This window comes from Glycine soja, chromosome 2 (assembly GCF_004193775.1).
Source record: "Glycine soja cultivar W05 chromosome 2, ASM419377v2, whole genome shotgun sequence".
Classification (NCBI taxonomy): Eukaryota; Viridiplantae; Streptophyta; class Magnoliopsida; order Fabales; family Fabaceae; genus Glycine; species Glycine soja.
In genome coordinates, this window is record NC_041003.1 from 31,965,500 (window position 1) to 31,989,291 (window position 23,792).

At 34.4% G+C, this 23,792-nt stretch overlaps 1 protein-coding gene across 1 annotated transcript; it reads right to left on the minus strand.

Moving 5' to 3' along the window:
* Positions 1-648: 648 nt before the first annotated feature.
* Positions 649-2,067, minus strand: LOC114375089. The gene is made up of 6 exons (XM_028332841.1): positions 1,927-2,067; positions 1,582-1,849; positions 1,459-1,492; positions 1,129-1,256; positions 962-1,052; positions 649-862 (listed from the first exon to the last, which is right to left on the minus strand). The coding sequence occupies exons 1-6, from the start codon at positions 2,065-2,067 to the stop codon at positions 649-651; spliced, it is 876 nt and encodes a 291-aa protein (XP_028188642.1).
* Between the last annotated feature and the right edge of the window lie 21,725 nt (positions 2,068-23,792).

Here is a 23,792-nt window from a genome sequence, read left to right on the forward strand (position 1 = left end):
TAGTACAACTGCATTTTTGAATTTTGATTGAATCCTGACCTTAAAAGCAAGCACATGACCCAAGAATTTGTCAAGTGCTTGAGGGGAAGCATTCAAATCAAGATCACCATCCTGCCAGAAACAACACAAATTCACCAGCTGCCAGTTACAACTCGAAGAACAAAATATAATACATAAAATGAGAAGCAGCATATGATAAAGCATGAACATACTTCAATCTTGACCCTATTCACATCATCAGCTGTTTCACCAATCAATTCAGCACATTCACGGTCCCAGAGCAAAAATTTGCTACTCTCATTGTTTTGGGTAACCATGACTTCAACTCTATACCTACCAATTTAGATGCCAGTCAAAAACAAAATACTGAATAAAACATGTTAATGGACTAAAACTCCAATTACCTCAGAACAGGTTGATCATTATCCTTGCCACATCCACATGTGAATGGTCCTGTTTGGATGTCAGTTTTCCTATGACATTGAGCACAGGCTGGATAACACCATGAATGGTTATCCATGACTATTTTTCTAATAGTCCCCACCGTAACACAAACAACGTCCTTTTAAAAAGCCATAACAATCAAATTGCCAACAATAAAATGCCATTGTTAGACACATTAGCTATAATATATGAATGCGAACAAATCTAGCCAAATTTGACTTCCAACTGCAATGAATATAAAATAAACACAGATAACAAGTCCACCTCAGAAATGGCATTGATTTCTAAAATAGTTTTGGCTTCAGCCTTTGAAAGAAACGAATCCTTTGATGATAGCTGACTTCCCCCTGAAACTTGTGAGCTTGCTTGATCGCCAGGTAGCAAAACTCGACTCACCTCAACACCTAAATCTAAAAGCCTAAGCCAATCGAATAAATAGAATAAAGCAATAGAAAACAGTCAAGACGATTGTCACACGAATTTAACAACCACAGAGCAAAGATGATAAACAAAATACCTCTCTTTAAATTCCTGAATTTCCAATATAGGATCATTAATCAATAGTTTTGACGCCTTGAAGGAATTGCTCACTGAAGCTGGATAACTTCCTGTAAATGCCAACAATAGCAACAACAAAACTCAGCTATTGAGTATCCAAATCAGCAAATAAAATATCATACTTACCCTGTGCATCTTTTATTCTGGCATGTGTCAATATAATAACCATCGGCCCATCATCCCCACGTTCATTCAAATAGGATAGGAACTGAGTACAGTAATTCTCCCAAAGTGTGCAAGACAAAATTTCACCACTACAACAAAGAAACAACATTACATCCATCACCTCATAAGGATAAGATAGACATAAGCACCATGCAAAATGAAAAATAAAATTCTCGACAATATAAACTCTAAATAACCAAATATACACAGGAGATAGCAAAAACTGTGATTAACCATAACCTCAAATCATTCATTCTAAAAACAACCCTGGTATTTTTCGATGAAACATACCGAAAGACCACCATATCAACGACCCCAATAATATCTTAAACCACCAGAAATGAAAATAGGTCATCGAAAAAAACCCAAAGAAGTTATGATCAAAATGAAAGCACAAATTGTGACTGTACTCACCAACCAACAGGCCAGACACAAAATTGCCAGCAACAACATTTGCAAATTCAACAAATCTAAATTCCTTAAAAGGCAGTTCATGCAAATTAGCTTCTCTAACAACCGTCACTCCAATAAAAAATAACTTGTACTCATGTTCGCACACTCTAAATTGACCATCATTCTTAACAACTTTGAAATTATGCATAACATAAGTGCAATTCTCTTTTAAATCAACTTTCCAAGACTTGAGGTGGTCCGATTTACAAATAGCATGAATTTGATCACCCTGAAATATGCAAACTATATTATCAATAAATGACATGAACAAAAATCCAACAATCAAATAGAGAGCACAAAATATACCTCTGAATCAACAAAAACCATTTCCGCTTGCTCAGACTTGTTAGGAGTCCCAACGAACCAAAGATCGGTGATCCTAACAGCAAGCTTAAGCGTTTCTTTTGATCCATCAATAGACCTAATCTTGTCAGGAATCCTTGCCATAAAATTACATAGACCTGCCAATTCTAAATGAAAAATGTAATCAATCCAAAACCATGCAAATGTTATGTAAAGAATGATTGTCAATTTAGAATAGAAAATAATGCTAACAAAAAATAGAATAGCAACACAGACTCAAATGACACATGCAATAACATTTCAATGAATGACAAAATACCATAAAAACTATGATACTATTCGTTGAACTACTAAGCCAATACATGCAACAACCTGAACCAAAAAAGAAAAGCCAAATCAGCAAATAGCAGAGAAGCAGAAACAAAAATTATATCTCTGAACAAATAATATTACAACCATCAACAAACAAATAGAAATGCCAAAAACAAACACAACAAAGTTCAGCTTTTGGAAAACAGAATACCAACCCATCCTTAAACCACACATGCAATAATATTTCCATCAATGCCAACATACCACAAAAAGTATTACACTATCAATCAATCCAACGAACAATAACAGACAAATGGAAGCCAACAAAAAGAAAACTAAAAATTTGTAAATAATAAAAAATTGAACAGAGCACGTGCCAGAGCAACATAAACATGCAGAAACCAAAATCACCAAACAACAAAAACCAGACAAAATCACACATGCACAACACAAACAATAATATGGTTAATCAAAAAACACACATGCACAACAGACGAACAATAATATGATTAACCAAAAACCATGTAAATACAATCCAACCATTGAAGCCAGTGATAAGAGACAAAAAACAAAAAAGCCAACTCAGCAAAACAACAAAAAAACAGAACCAAACAATTATAGCTCTAAAGGAATAATACGATCAATCCAAAACCATGTAAATGCAATCCAAAGAACAATTGACAAATGCAGGCCAACTAAAAGAAAAGCAAGAATTTGTGAACAATAAAGAATAGAACATAACACGTGCTAGAAGAACATAAACATGCACTCGAACCTTCAACCACAGAAGAACGGAAATCACGAACTGAAAACCACAGCCTCACGCCAAAATCCTAAATAATAGAACAACTATATTGAAGACGGAAGCCAACTAAAAACAAATGAAAAAAGTGAAACAAATGCAATCAGCAGCTTGGAACTTGCTAGTGAAAGAAGTAAAAAACGCTACAAAGAAGCCACGTACACCACCAACCACCAAAACTGCAAACGACAATCTAATCACTCAACAACACACCAAGCTACGTGGCTTAAAATCATAATCATAGAACCATAAAATAACACATGGCAGCAAGGTGGCAGAAAATCAACCCAACCTAGAAGGGCATAAATGACCAAAAAACAAAAAACTTGGACAGGTGTCAAGCTCTCAGCTATAGGTATTTTAACCAAAAAATCAAAATTTTGGACAGTTGTCAACCTCTCAGTCATGGATATTTTAGTATTTTCCACATACTTCAATTTTAGTATATAGATATTGATAACGTGTAGATAACAAGTGTGTATACAAAAAAATAAATATTAAGATTACTATTTGCACAGGTATGTTCAGGTACAATTTTTTTTTTGTCAAATAAGAAAGTCATGTTATATAGTATCTTATCCAAACCTACTCAATATTATTCCTAATAAAAAAGATAGTCAATCGGTACCTCCTTTACATATACAGCTAAATACGACCTAAAATTTTCAAAATTAAGTTTTCAAAATATTAAAATTTTAATACTTTTAAAATATGCTTTCAGAATTTAATTTCAGAAATATTTTTAATATATTCTGAAAAATAAAATTTAGAATATCTACTTAATATATTTGAAAATTAATGTTTAGAAAAGAATTATTTTTAAGCAAATGCACAAGATAGATTATAATTATAAGTAAAAAAAATATTCATTAGAAAGTATAAGTTTCTAAAAGTAAAAGCCCAGTGAAAATTATACTCAATATTGAATAATAATAATAATAATAATAATAATAATAATAATAATAATAATAATAATAATAATAATAATAATAATAATAATAATAATAATAATAATAATATTATTATTATTATTATTATTATTATTATTATTATTATTATTATTATTATTATTATTATTATTATTATTATTAAAACGTTAACAAAAAATTCTTTCACACCGAACTATATTCTTGTGTTAAAAATCATAAATAAAATGATTTTTTTACCAACGTAAATAAAAAGATTTAAGACATCATATTCGTGATGAGCTTCATAAGTTATAAATATGTTAATATATTAACATAATAGCATGATAATATCAAAATATAATAAAAAATTAATATTTTTTTTAACTAATAATTTTAATAATATTGTACATTAATTATTATCAAAATGTTGGTTTTAATAAAATTGAATATGGTTTTCTTAAATAATGAGTGATTAAAAATGAAGGTCTCACTATAAATAATCAGGTATATTTTTTATAGATATTGATTATTTCACATCAATATTATGATGATTAGAAATAATTGTTAATTATTTTATTATTGTTGTGGTTGTAAATTAAACTTGAAAAAAAATAGAAAAAGTGAATCTATGTGTGCATCTATTGGTCCTTGGCCCGGAAAGGGTGGAAGTAAAATAATAAATTTTCAGTATGCATGTAACCTAATTAGCTCAAACTAATTCAATCTAAAAAGATTTAATTATACATTTTATTACCAATTTTTTATTCTTTTGTTAATTTTATCATTTAATTTGTATATTTGCAAATTTTATCACTAATATTTTTAATTTTTGTACATTTTATTGATGCTAATGTGTTTGTTAAAAAAAGTTACAAACTATTGCCAAACAAAGCCGTTTTTCTACCAATATGATCGAAAATGTATAAAAGTTGAAAATTTTAATGGTAGAATTTGCAACAAAAAAAATTAAGGATGAAATTTATAAAATAATATAGTTAAATAATAAAATATACCATTAATCCAATATAATAAATGCAAATGAGGCCAGGTTTACCCGATCATTACTTCTTATAGTTTATATCTAGTCTTCAATATTCCTCCTGGCTAGTGAATTGTAAAACAAAAGGAAAAAAATACTAGAAAAAGAAAAAAAATCAAAACATTAATTTAGTATGATTCTCTGTCCTTCAAATTAATTATGCTCATTCCATTCATTTCAGACTACCGTGTCCATCTCATCTAACACTAAAGATTCCTCTCCCACTTTTTAATGACATAACATTAAACTTAATTTAGCTTAATAGCCACATTAAAAAAGAAAACAGAAAAAATAAAAAATAAAAAGACAAAAATAGATAATGTATGGACATATATCCTAGACAAATTTTGCCTCCTTCATTTCACCATGAATAACTTTCAAATGATGAATAGTGGAGGAAGAAGACCATCCAAGCTTTTGGATCCTACCATCCCAGCTAATTTATGAAGCCGTCCAAACAATGCTTCTTATAAACTCCAAAATGTTTCAATCTTTTGGGTTGTAAAGCCAACTTTCGTACCTAAAAGGTTCATGGCTAGACGATCAAACAACACACTAGCCAATAATCAAACGTGCATTCCTTACTTTTCCATTTGTTCTCACTGCTAATTTTGACTTTGGCGTTTCTTGGTACCATGAATCCTCACTAGTGAAGCGTGGAAGCCAAGAACTTAAATAAAATATGTTCCTAAAAGAAAAATAGTTCATGTGAAATGATGCAATCCTATCCCCCAAGGACATTGGATAGAAGACTTTAAGAAGATTGAGTCAGAGATGCAAGAAAAAGCCCTAGGGTTCTCATGAGTCTTAGGGTAGATTTTGAACTTATGAGCTAAGTATGAATCCACTTATCTTTGTACATATTAGATTAAAGTTTCATTATTTTTGGACCTTGTATTTAGGGCTCCATAATGTAGGTAGGGTACCCTAGAAATATAGGATTTTTCCGCCCTTGTATTTTAGGATACCTAGACTAGTTTTCGTATTAGGGATAATTTTGTAATTTCACATGCATTAAGTGAATATTTGATATGTGTATTGGGAAATAAATTTAATTGAATTGGAAGAAGTCCAATCCAATTAAATTTTAGAGGGGGAGGTGATATTTTCTTGCTACACCTCATTGTCACATCTTATAGTCACACTTTGTGCATGTCCTTCATACTTTACATGTCTTATGACACCTAAACACACTTAGTGAAGAATCTTGGACTTGATCTTGGATTAGTGGGATGAACCATAGTTAAAATTCACTAATCATAATTAGTGAAATTTTGGCTCCAAAATTTAGCTCTACAAATTCAATTTCAAATTCAAGTGAAATTTGAATAGAATTCAAATTTCCCTCCAATTTTGTGTGACACTTAAGGCTATAAATAGAAGTCATGTGTGTGCATTTTTTTTAACTTTGATCATTTAAGAATTACACTTCAAAGTTCAAACCTCAATTGAGGCACAAAATTTTGTGCTCCTTCTCTGTTTTTCCCTCCATTCATTTCCTACCTTCAAACTCTTATCCATGATTTCTTATGATGGTGAGTTTGTTCTTGTTTCATCTTCTCCCTGAAGTGGCATCTCCAATCATCTTTCTTCCTTCTCCATTCTGCTGTCATTGATATTCAAGAAGCAAAAAACTTCATTGATGAAGAAGATCCAAGGCTTACAAGCTCCACATGAATCACTACATCACAAAATGTGAATGCTAGCCTGAAATATCTCTCCCCTCATAATACTAAATAAGAAGCTACATCACAAAATGTGAATGCTAGCCCGAAATATCTCTCCCCTCATAACACTAAATAAGAAGCTAGCATTTTTTTAGTGACATATTATATTTCAAGAGACCGATGGAAATAGTAAATACTAAAAAGAATTTACTATTATGAATGGATATTCAAGTATCTGATTGTTTCAGTTTAACCAGTATTTTAAATTTAAATATAAATATATAATTATATTAAATATTTAAAGAAAAAACTTTGTTATCATTATGAATATTATACTATGTGATTTTATTTTTTTTTAATGAATGGGGCTTAAGCCCCAAAGCAACAAACTAAAACCCCGTGGGAACACGGTTGAGTTCACATCAGCTAATACAGTGAGAAAAATAAAAGATGAAACAAACTCGAAAACTCTCAATTGCTCCTGAAGCTGTAACCCGTAGGTAGCAAGCAAGTCAGTAAGTTGGTTTCCCTCCCTCTAGGTATAAGACCAAGTTTACACACCTCCATTCAGACCAAAATCCTTTATATCATGCACCAAACTGGAGCAAGGGTGCGAGGCTAGGCAATCCTTGGCTAACAATTTGGTTACATTTTTTATGAAAGAAGGAAGAGATAATTAGATCAAAAATCATAAATCAACAAATTTGAAGTCTTACATTTTCTTGATTAAAATCAAAATTGACATCTACAACCCAGGAATTAAATTTCTGCCCTTTGCAAAGCAAAATGCTTCTCACTACACTTATTTAATTATAGCACTTATGTACATTTCCAGCATCCTGATCCCCTAAAGCCTTCAGCATTGCTATAATCAAACCTTACAAAAAGGAAGAATACCACTAAAAGAGCCAAAAACCTTGCAAAATAGTATATAACATAATAAAAAGGCCAAAGTAAAAGAAACAATATCAAATCACATAAACTAGCAATGAATCTTCCTTGACAAGATCTCCAGAAGAAATTTCAAATCCTACTTGTTCTGTGTGGGATTTGGAACACTTGCTGGTGCTTTCCTCAAGCTTGGCTCCACAGCTTTCTTGGTCTGTTTCTTGTTTCCGCTTAGTTTACTAATACTTGTGGAAACAGAATCAAAAGATGAGTATAGCAACTTCTTTGACAGAATTGTCTTTCCTGAAAATCCTAGTTCATGGTGGAGACAGAAAGTAGAGAACAAAAGAAAGTGAACAAGAACCAAGGCCAACACAGCAGCCAAAATTCTGAAGCTGATGATCTTCATGAGAAATTGAGAATGGTTTCAGCAAGAAGCAGTGTAAGATGCAAGAGTACTAATAATTTTGAAGAGTTGGATCAGGGTTATATATGAAAAGGCATGAGCATGCTTTATGCACGTGGTTCACCAGTACTTGCATTATAGTATTATATATCATATTGCAGGGGGAAAAGACATATAGTTGCTTAGACAACAAGCACGTTCGTATAGAAAACTTGGGAGGGTCAAGGGTTCAGCTTTGAATGGTGTTAGTTTTCAATTAATGATGTGATTATCATAATTTTCATTATACCATTATCAAGTGAATGGTAACTGGTAAGAAAAATTTGATAGGTGGGGTTGGAGGGAAAGCAAAGACACACGCAAACTACCATGTGGAGCATAATTGACAATTGACTAATGTTGTTCATGACTATGTTGCAATATTCAAACAGTCATTAAACTATTCATATTCATGTGATATGACATGTGAATCTGAGCCAATTACCTTCTAAATCCAAGTTTGCAGATTTGTCATTCAAAACTGTGGTTTAACCACTTTAATTTAATCAATAAATGTTAACAACACTTTTTCTAACTTTATCTTTCTAATACTTTATTATTGGTTAAAATTTATTAAAAATTACATATTTTTGTATGACTTATTTCTAAATTAAGATAAAAAACGTTAAAAGAGAAGTAAGACTTACTAAAATTTGTGAATTCTAATAAATTCCAGCCAATTGTAAAGAGAATATTAAAAAGATAGTGTTAGAGTTGCAAGCATTCTTCAATATATTTTTTTGGTTTAATTACCTATTTAATCTTTATAATTTTTAAACTTATTCCTTTTAGTCTTTATAGTTAATAAGTGGATTTTTTAATTCCTAGAGTTTAATAAGCGAATTTTTTAGTTCATGGAGTTTACATTTTAATTCTCAAAAGTTTTCTTCCATTAAATTTTTTTAACTCCGTCAGTTAAAGAATTTTAACGACAATAACTCTTGAAAATTAAAAATATAAATTTTTGAAACTAAAAAATTCACTTGGACTAAAAGAAATAAATTTAAAAATTATAAGAACTAAATAAATAATTAAATATTTTTTTTTATCTTCAACCTGGACCATATATATTTAGCAGAGTAGAATTCCTTTCCCTAAGCAATACCTTTCTTGAGTATACTGTATGACTAATCCTTTCTGTTTTGTCATCTTTTACCATTTTTAAAAGGCCATCATGTTTTCAGTACAATCATGGGAAAACCTTACACCTTAATTAGTTATATTATTACCTAAAAGATCTTGCTCAATAAACTATAGGGCCTTGTTTCAATTTTTAACCCGACTATACTTAGCTAGCTTGTCAGAGGCGTTTGAAAATACTGTTGCTCCCTTAATATTTAAACTTGGCAAGTTTTGTTTTCTTCCATGTTTCTTTGTACTCAAGATTCTTCTTGTTTTCCTGAGATTAGAAGATTGGATGAGTATAAACTAAGAAATTCAGCAATATGGAAGATTTTTATTTAGTCCTCTCACATGACAGAGCTCCATTTGCCCCAGAATGTATATATTATAACTGGGATCAAAAGGAAATACTGCCAGAGTTGCACAACTATACTTGTTAGTTATTACAATCAATGGTAAAATGTTCATATGATTCCCTTCCTCAAAAATATATGATTTTCTTTATATATATATATATATATATATATATATATATATCCCTAACCAAAATTTGAAGTAGAAGATTCCTGCTACTAAGTCCTAGTGAGAAAGATAAGACGCTAATTAGTTTGATTAGTCAAAATCCTACAATGCTACAATAATGTTTAAAACTAGTAGCTGCATATATGGTTGATACTTGACTGGTCCATGTTCTCGCCGGATCTTGGAGACCAATACGGTTCATGTAACATTTGAGTCTGTTCAGAAGAGAGGAAAGAAATAGAGAAAGTAAAAATAGGTAAGAGAGAAATAGATAAAAAAAAAGGTGAAAATATGAGTTGTCTGATTTAAGAAAAAAAATTAAAAAAAAGGTAAAACTAAAATTATGAGGATTTTGGTTTAAAAGAAAAGAAAGGAAAGAAATTAGAATATTAAAAAAGATACCGTTTTATCCTTTTATATTTATTAAATGAACTTAAAATGGCAGAATTGAATGAGGAAACTACCTCTGTTTCTGAGAGGGGTTGTTTTGAGATGGAGAATCTTCCCCATGAAATGCCAAAACAGCTTAGTTTGTCGAAAATTTAGTGGCAGTGTATACCGTGTATTTACAAGTTGCTTTAGGATTACAGTTATAATATTTGTCCTTTTTTTTTCGGTTTCATGTGACGATCCCTGTAACTAGGATGTGGGAGTGGGATGTAAAAACAAAAGGCCAAAAACAGTTACAGCGTTTCTCTGATTTTTATTTGCTCTAATATCTTTTTTACATAGCCAGCAAATTTTTGTCCTTCACACTTCTCTATTATGTTATGGCATATAATCGATTATATAACCAACAAGGTTGAATTTTTTACATAGTGGCTTATGTCCCTTAACCAAATGGTCTATGGTTCAATTTCTGGCTGACCTTTGGAAATGGAATAAATTGTGTTGGGAGAAAAAAACTCACATTGTGTGTGCTCACGGTCCCTGACGAAGATTAGTTACTACTTTTGGCGGAGGTTATTTCCTACCAATATCATAGTTAGCAAAAAAAATACAATTTATTATAATTTCAATATAATTAATTATATGAAAATGACAATTAATAATGTCATGTTGTTATAGTCGATTATATGAGAGCTAGAAGGGGTTAGTGAGTACAAATTACTAACTTAGTTGTACCTGTGTCGTGTTTTAATTGGCTAGGACTACAACTGACGTTGTGGTCCTGAACCATGATATAATTTCTCCCACTATGCCGTTGTTAACCTGCCTAGAGTTGGAAGTTGTTAGCGAGTACAAATTACTAACCTAGTTGTCCACATGTCACATTTTAATTGGATAGGACCACAATTGACATGGTGGTTCAGAACCATGATATAATTTCTCTGATTATATGACCAAACATAATTGATTATATATTTTGAATATTTTCATTTGTGTTTGTTGCCTAACACGGTCATGAGTGAGCAAGTCCAGCCAACATCGTAGTAATAAAATGACCATGGAGCAAGCCGCACAAACACCATGAGTGAAAGAGACAAGGTTATTTTAGTAAAGTGAAGAAGACAACTTCACTTCCTCTCTATTTCATCGCTACTAATTGAAGTGAAAATATACACCTCACTCTTATTTATTTGCCTTCCCTGCCATTTCTCGCCTATTTCGTTGCTACCAAACGAAGTGTGAAGCTTTCCTAATTCCCAAGGCTTTCATTTGAGGCACAAATATTTATATAAGGAATTAACATCTTCTAACATATTTTTTAGGAAAATATTTGATGCATATCCAACATCTTGTGTGTGTGTGTGTGTGTGTGTGTGTGTGTGTGTGTGTGTGTGTGTGTGTGTGTGTGTGTGTGTGTGTGTGTGTGTGTGTGTGTGTGTGTGTGTGTGTGTGTGTGTGTGTGTGTGTGTGTGTGTGTGTGTGTGTGTGTGTGTGTGTGTGTGTGTGTGTTAGAATTTATGATGTGATAGAAAGAGAGATAGATAGAAATGGAAGGTGATGGTGGATTGTTTAAAATAATGGAGGGTTCATTTTTTTGTTGGCAATAATAATTGATTAATAAAATGCACAAGTTGTGCTCACCAAAATACACACATGTACCCTGATAAGCCTTGTACCAGTACTTTGTACAAATATCTCACCGAGACAAGCATAAAGGTCTATGAATATATACAGATCCCACCCCAATAAACATATTCAATCTTAAACTATACACACATATGGTGCATATGAGAAGATACAACACCAGAATAGAATAGATAGGGTATAATTCAAGCATTGAATCAATTTGATAATTATAGTAAACACGCAGTTGGATCCATCTAACATTGTTGGTGTTCTTATCGAATATGGCAGAACCTCCTCATGGTGATGCTCCTCTGTGAGCTCCTCTACGAACGGTAATGGAATGTACCAACGAAAACACTCCAATGCTCAATTTAGTGGTACAGAGGTATGCAAGTATCAGAAAGAAGGTTGGAGTGAGATTTTACCTAAACCTTGATGATCTCCTTTTATCTTATCTTTTCGCTAATAACATATAACTTTTGGTTTTAGGAGATATCTCTATCTTTTTGGTAAAAGATAGAGTTTCCTTCTTATCTTAATTATATCTTCCAGATTCTCTTAATTTCGAGTAAGCTACTCGGGTGACCACTGAGTACGGAGACTTGTTGAGTTTGGGTAGTACATATATTCTCCAAGCTATGAAGTTGGCTATAAGAGCTTTGTGAAAGATGATCTTAAGCCCTCAACCTTAGCATTGCTATCTACCAGCCAAGTCCAAGTATCATTGGTCTAGTTTAGTCAAGTCCAAGAGGGATTTCCTTTTTTGTCAAGTTTTTAACTTAGTCGTAAAAGGAGATAAGTTTTGTTCAATCACTATCGGGTCCAAATGACATAGTATTTGAAATGACATATTGTCAACTATTATATTTGTTCAGGCACATTAAATGCCTTTACGTGTTTTCGAAAAAGGTGTAATGATTATGTTCTTTGAATTTCACAACACTTTCATGATAACCAAAAGTCACACATTTCCTAACCTTTGATTTGTCTCTTCGAGGAGAGATCTAACGGTCCAAATGGACGTGTCCTTTTAGTCCTCAGAAGCTTCCAGAAACTTATAAGAAAGAAAATCTTTTCATTTTCCATCTTCACTTTTGTCTCTGAGTTTTATTCCTTTCTTTTTCTTTTCTTCTCCCTTCTTCTGATCATTTCTCTGTTCATCTCCCTTTTCCATCCAGGTATGCTTCTCAACCCCCTTAAATTCTTCATTATGTCTTTTTTTATGGGGGTTCTGAGCGTTCCCACGGGCGTAAGATGCTTCTACTGGAGGTTCATCCAATCGAGGAAAGTTATAATGACAATCCTTCCCACTGTCACAGGGACTTCAATGCTTCTAATGACCATGTTTCCAACATTCCTGTTGGTGGTGTCGTCGCTGTTGAAGAAGGGATTTGCCCAAACTCTAACGTTTGCCTAATCCTCCTCATAATGTCATCAACTTGGACTCAGAGGCTATTATTGTGCAAGTCATAGTACCCCATCCTTTCATTCTTCCTCCTCCATCTAGAAAACCTAGTAAGACCAAAAGATGTTTCCCATGTCATCTTTTCGGGTTACACCTGATTTCAAGCTGAAGTTGGGTCATACTCATCGAGCTCTGTCATGATGATCATTGAGTCTTGCTTAAAGGATGAACATGTTTTTATGCGTGCTTCTCCGAGTGAGACTTCTTTTATGTATATGTACTTCACTCTCTTATCTAATCTTCACCTCACTCTCACTTTTGACAAGTTTGAGGTCAATGTTCTTTGAGAGTTGAATGTCGCCCCTACCTAGTTGCATTTGAATGCTTAGGTGGCCATGTGTGTCTTTAGGGTTTTATGTTATGAGTTTTTCATAATTCCTATAGCTCCTAAATTTCTTCACCATTATAGCATGAAAGAAAATGAAAAGGGTGGTTGGATTTCCCTTACTGGCATTACTGATAAAGGCATCATCGATCCCTTCACCACTTCTTACAAGGATTTCAAGGGTCACTTCTTCCGAGTGTGCCCTGAAGCCCAGTCAAAACTGATTTATCTTACCTGATAGTGGAGCCCTCAATTTCTTTTCTATTAGACCTTTTCCCCCCACCAAAGATATTTGGAAACCTGTTTCATACATGTTTCCTTCTGATCAAGAAGGTATGAATGTACTCTATAGTTTTCAAGGGGTCTTCATTGTAAAACGTTGGTGGATCTCCCCTTTCCCAACACTCCAAAAGAGGACTTGGATCATGAGTTTATTTCATTTAGACTTTTTATTTTCCTTATGATTATGTTTGTTTCTAACCTTTCCTTTCTTCTTTTTTCTACATAGAAATTATGGTCAAGTTACATTACCAATCCATCAAGGCTCAAGCCGAGAAGGCTAAGAGGGCCAAAGTTGAAAAAGGCTTAAGTTGAGAAGAAAAAGAGCAACAAAAAGAGCATCCTAAAGACGATTGGGCTCCTCCTCCTCATCCTACGTCCAGCCCGACTATCGCTATAGCGATTCCAAGTCCTTAAAATGAAAGGCCTTCAACAAGGCCAAGGATAGAGCTAATGCGAATTGCTACTCCTTATGTTATCGAGAGACACCTCCATTTCCTATCTATTAAGGATGCGGTCTCTTCTATGCTCAGCCAATCATACCGGAACATGATGAGGGAAGTTGGTCCCTGGGCATCAATGGGGGATTGCGTAATTCTGGGCTGACAAAATCGAGAAGGTTGACACCAAGTCACAAAAGGCTCTTGCTAAGTGCGTCAAGATCGAGCAAGCTTTGGTTGAAGCTACCAAGGCCAGCGAGACATTGCTGTAATTGGCTGAGGATTCCTGGAAGTCTTTTAAGGATACAAAGACTAAGTTAAAAAAGGCGGAGACCCAGGAGGAGGCTTTGAAGTCCAAGCTCACTACAACCAAGTCTTTTGCTAAAGTTCTCCAAGAAGAGATTAAGTGTCTCAACAAGGAGTTTGCTCTTTTCAAGATGAATGCAGAGAAGGTTGAAGAAAAGTTAAAGAGTGATATCGGCAAAGCTAAGGCCAAGATCCTTAAAACTCATGAAGTCAACTTCTTCAAGGCTACCCGTTAAGCCAAATACTTCTTCAAGGAAGTCGACCTCTCTCTTCGACATCGACAAGGGCATAAATCATGAAGACGAGTTGCTTTCTGAAGCTGAAGTAGAGGGTGCCATTGAAGAGCCTACTCAGCCTGTAACCTAGTAGTTTTAATTTCCTTTTTGTAAAAGGCTTGGACCCGGCCAATCTAATAGGTTCATTTATCTTAATGAATCAACACTTTTTATTCAAAGTGTCGAACTGAGTTTGTTACTTTTTTCATCATCTACTTTATAGGAATTACTTAGTGATATAATCATTGTTAGCCAAATATTTGGATTTAAATAACTCGGTCTATTTCAATCACCTAGCTGAAGAACTTAGTTTCTTTGTTATGCTTTTTAACCAAATAGGTTAAGTTTTTCTCTAATTTCAACTGAGTAACTTCGTTTATTTTGGTCGGTGTTTAGCCAATTGACTTAGTTATTTTAAGTCTTGTGTTTAACCGAGTAACTTTGTTTCTTTGGTCTTTCTTTTAACCAAATAATTAAGTTATCTATAGTATGTATTTTGCAAACTGTGGTTGTCAGTTTATTAGTAAGCCAATTTCTATTTGAACTTCTCTATACCTCTATTTAGGTCTTTTAGTCGAAGAAATCTATCGTTCTACTCAGATCTAACAAGTCAATAATGATGGAAATAATGCTTTTATTCAATGTAAAATTTTGGTGTGCCTCATTAAAATCTCTCTAAACAAAACCTCATGGGAAAAAATGTTAGAGTAGGAAAAAGAGTACATCACCACTTATAAGTTTAACTGTGATAAAATTTAAGATGAGTGAGGTTCCAAGTTCTTGGAATCGCCTTGTCGGATAAGTGCTCTAGTCAGTAGGCTCCGTTTCTGAGTGACTCAGTAACTTTGAAAGGACCTTCCCATTTTTTAGCAAGCTTGCCCTCCTTAGTATCTTTCTGGGCTTCTCTATAGTTTCTCAACACCAAGTTGTCTGAGTAAAAGTTTCTCGGCTTGGCCCAAGTTTTATATCTTTTGTTAGCTCTTTTTTAGTACTACTCGACTCTCATGTGGACTTCTTTGATTGTCTCTTCAACTAAATTGAGTGTTTCACTAAGCATCCCATTATTCTCTTCTACGAAATTCACCCTTCACAATGAGGGTTCTTCGACTTCTACTGGTATAATGGCATTTGATCTGTATGAGTCAAAAGGGAGTCTCACTTGTTTTTGACTATGAAGTGCAATGGTAAGTCCACAAGATGGCAGGAAGCTCTTCATCCCAATTGCCTTTAGCTTTTCCAACTCTCTTTTTACTACTTCAATTATGACCTTGTTGGCTACTTCAGTTTGTCCATTGCTTTGTAGGTGTTCTACTGAAGTTTGTCTATGCTTAATTCCTAAATTTGTAAGAAACTCTTCAAATCCTTTGCCAATGAACTACTTTCCATTATCAGAGATCAAAGTATTAGGAATTTCGAATTGGCATACAATGTTCTTCCAAATGAATTTCTAAACATTGGTTGCTGAAATGGTTGCTACACGCTCGACCTTAATCCACTGTGTGAAATGATCTATACCAACTAGGAGAAACATTACTTGTCCTTTTGTCGGGGGGGAGGGGGGAGGTCCAAGTATGTCTACTCCCCAAGTAGCAAAGGGCCATGGAACCACTATGTTGTGTAATTCTTTAGCAAGTAAGAGAGATATGTTGCCAAATTTTTTGCACTCTTCACATTTCTTCACATATTATGTGTAGTCTCTTCTAATTATCAACCAATAATATCTATCCCTGAGAACTCGGGCAGTCATTGACTAAGATATTGAGTGCATTCCGCAAATGCCTTTATGCATCTTATTCATCATGTACTCACCCTAATCCCAAGTTAGGCACTTCAATAGCAAGGTTGTGAAGTCTCTTTTACATAGGTTTCCTCCCTCTATAACATAGTAGTTGACATTTTTCTTAAGCTTTCTTGTAGTTGTTGAATCTTCTGGGAGTGAGCCTTTTTCTAGAAATACCCAAATTTCAGTCATCCATTCTCGATCGATGGGCGTTACACTTGCCTCCACCTTGTCCATGCTTGGTACTAAGATTGTTTCCTGGATGATTGTTCTATATTGACCTTTCTTATTTGTACTAGTGATCTTTGATAGCAAGTTGTCTCTCTCATTTTTTTTCTCTTACAATGTGTCTAAGCTCAAACTTGGTGAATGTCCCCTTAAGCCAGGTAGCTATGTGGTAATACCTTGTCATTTGAGGATCCTTAGTCTAATAATCTCCATTTAGTTGACCAGTGACAAGTTTGGAGTCACTCCAACACTTCAAGTGCTTGGATCCTACTTCTTTTGCTAATCTCAGGCCGACTAAAAGGGCTTCATACTTGGCTTGATTGTTCATTGTCTCGAACTTGAACTGTAGGGATTGTTGTAGGTTTACTTCATCTGGGCTTTCTAGAATGACTGTTTTTAGAGATAGGGGGAGCAACATGAGCAACATGAAGACTTAAGCTTGAAGCTTGAAAAAAATTTGTCTTTTACATGCCCAACTCTCTTGAGTGGCATTTGTATTAGTTGTTATATTGATTGTTGCATCTTATTCCATATCATATCTTTTGTGCATCATGCATCATCATGTGTGAGTGAGAAGAAAATTTCTAAAGTTATAAAATTTCTTCAGAAGGCAAAACCTCTCTATTTTAATCGATTAAAGCCTTATCGCAATTGATTGCATAAGTTGTCTCAAGCTTGCAGAGTTATGTCTCATATCAATTTAATCGATTACAGCCTTATCGTAATCTATTACATAGTTGTTTTTTAGACAATGACTGATTTATTTAGGAGTCTTTGCTTTAATCGATTATCATGTGATATAATTGATTATTTCTCTTTGTATAAGTGCTTTAGAAGTAAACAAGAACACTTTAATCGATTACTTTGAGTATATAATTGATTACATTGTTCTTGAGCTATTTCCAGTTTTTGGGAAGAACACTTTAATCGATTAAAAAGATAATCTAATCGATTACTTCATTGAACTAATTGATTACCTTGTAGATTTGATCAATTACAGTCAGTTATAATTGTTTTCTCTATAAATAGACACCTTATGTTCTCTCTAATAACATAACTTTTTAAGCTTCTAATTGAGCTAGGATCACATGTTGTTATTATTTAAAGAAAGAAGAGAAGAAAAATGCTTAGAAACAGTAACTCACAAATTCAAATTTTTTTATCATGAAGATCGTTTGTAATAAGTGAGTTGTGTTACTTTCTTGAGTTCAAGAATACACCTCCTTCAGTCAAAGCAAGGTTTTGTTGAAAGGATTGATCAGGTTGTATCTATCTTTGACTCTAGTTTTTCGTGTATGGTTTTACACATCTCTTATTTGTGCATGAATTTCTGAAGGCATGCTAGAATAGGTGTTTCTAGTTTAGGCTAAGGGTAGGTTTGTAACACCCTGAAATACTACTAATTATAAATCGAAGTGTAATTGTATTTATCATGTTATTTAACTATATGGTTGACTTGAATGAGTTGAGGTATGGCTTGAATATGTCACGTGTGAATTTCTTGATGTGGATATTGAGTTATATGGAGTTTTGTTGAGCTAAGTTGAAATTATGAGATTTCAAATTTTACCTAAACCTATTTCAGTAAAATTGCGATCCTGGATTCATTAACCGTTGGATCGTCTTCAATTTTGGATGAAGCTTCCTAAGACAACCCTCCACAGTTTGACCGTTGGGATTTCGAAAATAAAAACTTTAGATGTCTCGCTAAGTGTAAGGGACGCACTAAGCGCAATTCCAACCCGAGAGAGAATTACCCTGAGCGAGAATTAGTGCGCTAAGTGCAATTCCAACCCGAGAGGGAATTGCGCTGAGCAAGAATTAGTGCACTAAGTGAGAATTAGTGCAGAGGGAGTTGGGCTCAGTGCGAATTGTCGCACTAAGCGCGAAAAGTGGACTCCCGCTTAGCGAGACGAGCTTGCTAAGCGAGATTTGTAGATTATAAATACATTTTTCAGCGTGAAAAACATGATTTTCCCCTTTCCTCCTCTCCAAATGCCCACCCAAACCTTAACACCTTCTTCTCCACCACCCACGACCACCGGTAGCCACCACGAGCCGTCGTTGCTTGCCGCCGAACCTCACACCAAGAGGAACATTTTAATCGGAGTGGAACTCTCATAACCCACCTCAAGGATTCGGTGGAGAAAACTCCCTCAATCCTTCCTTTTGTAGCTTCTCTGAGGTAATCTTGACTTCTAAGTCTTTCTCTTAGTTAATTTGAGTTTCTCTTAGTGTCTCTTATGTTTTGGGTATTGTAATAGGGTATTTTTACACTTCCTTTTAAAAACCCTTGAAAATGAGACATTGTAAAAGTTATCTTTTTATAACATTGATGTTATTTTCGTAACCTTCACTGAACCCCGGTCATATTGGCGTGATCAGAATTTTAAAATGATGTCTCCTTTTAGTAGAATCTGAAACACCCCTCAACCCTCTAAGTTTTGACAGGGGTATTTGATTCTGAATATTGTTATTAACCCTGTTTTTTAAATCTATACTAAATTTCCTTCAATTTGGTATATAGAACCTTGCATTTGGACTAATGAACGTGAACGAGAGAGGTCTTTGAGCGATGCAAAGAGGAACTAACATAGTGCTCACAATAGGTGAAGGGAGTTTATTATCATTTACAGTTTTTAATACCATAGTTGGGGGTCAGGGAACCTAACTATGGGGATGTATGCATGTCCCTATTGCATGCTGGTTTTCAAGAAAACAATGTTTTTGACTAATGGGATGTGATATATCTATTATTGATGAATAACATTATTGTTTCTATTATACTTGTATGGTCTGAAGACCTGGGGAGTGTGAATCTCAGGCATGAACTATACATGTATGTATATGCGGAATGTGACTTACTAATGATACTATTATTGAGGATATTAATTGATGTTGTCATTGATGATTATGTTGATATGAGTTTATGCTATTATTGATGATTATGTTAATATGATATGATGTTGTTGTTGTTGATAATGTCATTGAAATGAGATGAGGCAATGCTGATGTAGATAATGATATTGAGGTGAGATGTTGATGATATTGAAAATGTGATTGTGATGATGTATGTTGTGTATGTACATGGGGGGTGTAGTGACCTTGTTGGATATCCCTGGTGGAGGAAATAGAGTGTTTAAAGAGTTTTAAGCATCTCTGGAGGGGGTGGCTTATAATGTTTAATTATCCACAGTCAATGCACTAATGGTGCCCATGTTTCATACATTGTATGTTGTGTATGTCCATGGGGGGTGCAATGACCTTGATGGATATCCCTGGTGGGGGAAAAAGAGTGGTTAAAGAGTTTTAAGCATCTCCCGAGGGGGATGACTTAGAATCTTTAATTATCCACGGTCAGTGCATTGATGGTGTCCATGTTTCATACGTTGTATGTTGTGAATGTACATGGGGGCTGCAGTGACCTTGTTGGATATCTCTGATGGGGGAAATAGAGTGATTAAAGAGTTTTAAGCATCTCTGGAGGGGGATGACTTAGAATCTTTAATTATCCACGGTCAGTGTATTAATGGTGTCCATGTTTCATACTTCATATGATATGGAAATAGTATAAACTTTGTCAGTAAGTACTTGCAGTTTCTCATGAGAAGGAATACTTGTACTTGGGGGCATGTCACTCGGTTTGGAACTCCCTTGAGACTCAGGTTGATCACCGTGGGGGGGGGGGGGGGGGAGTTGCTTGTGCACGACAGGGTGACCTCAATACTTACTGGCTAGTTTTCCTAAGTGAGAGTGTCGTGTGGACACGCTTTGGCTATTTCCTTAGGGATGGTACATGTTAGTCGATGAATACGACTAACTTTTGTGTATAAAACCTGTGTATATTGTATCAAACTTTCCCAATTTATGGTTGTTTTGTAATACTATAAGTACTTTTTGTTAAATATAGGTAATAGATAATTTATACTTTTGTTTTGTGCATTTAATAATCAATTTCTCTCAACTTCAAGTTAAATAGACAACTTTGGCAAAGTGTTGTTTTTCACTCTTTCACTAAGCCAAGGTGTTGGCTTAGTGAGTATTCGCTAAGCGCAACCTTCAGTGGCTAAGCGCGAGGAAGAATCCAGAAGAAGATGAGCTATCAAGTTCGCTAAGCACACTGCTCCAGGTCATCAAGTGCACCGCTTCAACTCATCCTCTAAGCGAAACAAGCGCGCTAAGCCAAAATCCACTTATGCGCGCTGATCGAGGCCATACCCGAATCAAATAAATATTAAAATGTAGTAACTAGGAAGTGATCCTAGGTCGTTTCCCAACGAGCAATGATACACCTAATGTTCATAACAGATAGTAGGAAATAGTAACAAATTGGGGGGGGGGGGGTTGTTTGCTTTTGTAAATTAAACGAGTAAAATTGAATTAGAAATTATCATAATTAAAATACGTTGCTTCCCCTTGATTCATAAGCAAGTCTCTTATCCTAGGTTGCGAGAATTTATCCTTTTTCATTTCAACCACTTAATCCAACCCTAAATTAAATTACTAAGCGAAATTTAACATAAAGCATTCATTATGTGATTAAGCATCACACACACCAATTACTCATAAACGATCATTAAGCATGAACATAAATTAAGCGCAGAGACAATTAATCAAGCACTAAGCATGCATGAATTAATAACAACAAATTCATAGTAATTAGTGAAGAGGAAAAATTGAACAAAATTTAACAGTAATAATAGAACCTCAAAGAGAACTGTGCTTGATCCTCAAGAGAAAACAACACTGCAGACTTAGCCTTCCATTAATCAAATAGAGAACGAAATTTTATTGATAAAACTAAAAGTCTGAACTGGAATTGTAAAAAATGAAAATAAAAGAGAAAGAGAAGAGAGACTAAAACTAAAAACGAAAAATAGAAGAGAGAGAGGAGAGAAGGGCCTAAACTAGAACCTTGGTGCTGTTATATAGTTTTTTCAGCCCTAAAGCTTACAAATCTGTTTTAAATCCAAGCCCATAAGTAAAATCAAATCAAATCTAGATAAGATAAGATAAGATAAGATCTAGATGAAATAATATCTAGATGAGATCAAATCTAAATAATATCTAGATAAGATAAGATCTAATTTTGTAGAATAAATTAGTCTACCCTCTTCAAGTCCAAGCCTAATTCTGGATTCAAGCCCAATGCTTCATTAATTCCTAAAACTAGATTAAAAACATCAAATTAGCTGAATGGGCCCAAATAATAAAACTGCCTCATAAATTTGACAATTAAGACTAATCAGTATTTAAAATGGTGCGAAAAGGGTTAAGAAATAGGAGAAAATAATGGCACAACAAACCCCCCCCCCCATATTTAGCCTTTTGCACTCCTGGGCAAAATGAAATAAAGAACAAAATCCAAGGATATCAAAGAGAGACAAACAAAAACATTTACATATTTCTCAATGAACATCAAGGAATGAAAGGAATGGGTAACATCTAACATGAAGAAATCCAAAGAGTCAAGACATTCGTGAAAATCATCCAAGTAACCCAATCATGGCAAAATAGTTAATCAACTCAATAATGAAAAATGATTAAGCCTCACAAGATATACACTCTATCTCTCAAGTGTCTAGGCTACTGTGTAACATCCTGGAAATTTCTACCCGGAATTTTTGAAAACGATGTATTTTGAATGATTATATATATATATATGTATTATTCAGTGTATATGCCTATATGTTCTTGGTAGAAGTAGGAATAGTGGGGGCAAGATACGCGGGTTAGGCTAATTAAGGAAGAGAAATCCATAACTGGGAGGTTGTGGGTTAATTCTTAATTAATTAGTTTAAAAATCATCGTTTTGCATGCGACTTAGAATTTAACGAAACCAACCTCTGAACCACGCTCGGGGTTTTATTCTGAGCGTTTTGATATATATATTGCCTACTTTCAAAAACTGGCCCCGACGAACGCAGAGAAACGCGAGGAACTGGAACCAGAGGAACGGCATGCAAACCGAGGCAGGATTTTAGCGTTTCAAAGGTCAGATTTTCCTCACTTATGTGGCTGAGTATGGGTCACAATCCAAAGAGAAAGTGGGCCCTTTTTGCTCCACTCAAATGGAGACATGTGGCATTGCTCAAATAAAATAATAGAAAAAGAGAAAACCCTTTATTTAAAACCAAAAAAAAAGCTGTTCTCTCTCCTCACTCAGCCAAAAGAAAGAAGTTCAGAAGCCTTTTCTCTCCCTCTCTCACGTAGCTTTCTCTCTTCTTCATCCACCATTGAAGCTCCACACAAAGCTTCAACCTTTGGTGCCCATTTCCGCTCCAAATCGCAAAAGGAGGGCATTTCCGGAGTCGTGAAGTGCGTGGCTACGAGTGGGACTTCGAAACTTCAGGTTTGGGTGGACTTCTTTCTCCTTTGATTTTCGTGGGTATGGGGTTTTGGGAGATATGATGGGTAGATTTGTTAGTTTTCTGCTGTGTGATGATTATTTGTGAAGACATTTGTTGAAAGCTTGTTGAAAATCGCCATGTTGGATGAGTTAAACATACCCATTCTGTTTTAGGGTTTTTTTGATGATGTTTGTGATGTTTATATGCTGAAATTGCTGATGGAAAACTGTTAGAGATGAAGGGTAGAACTAACCTAGGGTTAGAAAGTGAGAATGTGATGTTATGAGTGAAAAAAAGAGTGAGGCTTTGAGGGTTGAAAGGCTAAGTCTGAATTCTGTGGTAAATGGAGGTTAAAGTGAGTTAATACTAGCTTGAAATGTCATTTAGGACTTGGGAGAAAGCTTGGACTGTGCTAGAGAGAAAAACAAATGATCAAAGTGAATAAAGAGCCATTTCTAGGGCAAAATTGGGTGTTGAAGAGTCAAATTTTGATTCGGTGGAATTTTAGGTGTAAATTCAGTTTGAGCAAGTTTAGATTGAGGTTATGGATTTGTGTGAGGTGAGAGTTTGCTCCAAAATTACCTCATTCTCAATTTCACTTTTCAAACCTTGAAAATCCATTAAAATGTGGGGTTTTGGACACCTAGATTTTGTGTTGTTGTGGTTTGAAGCTTGACTTTGGTTTAGACATGATTGATAC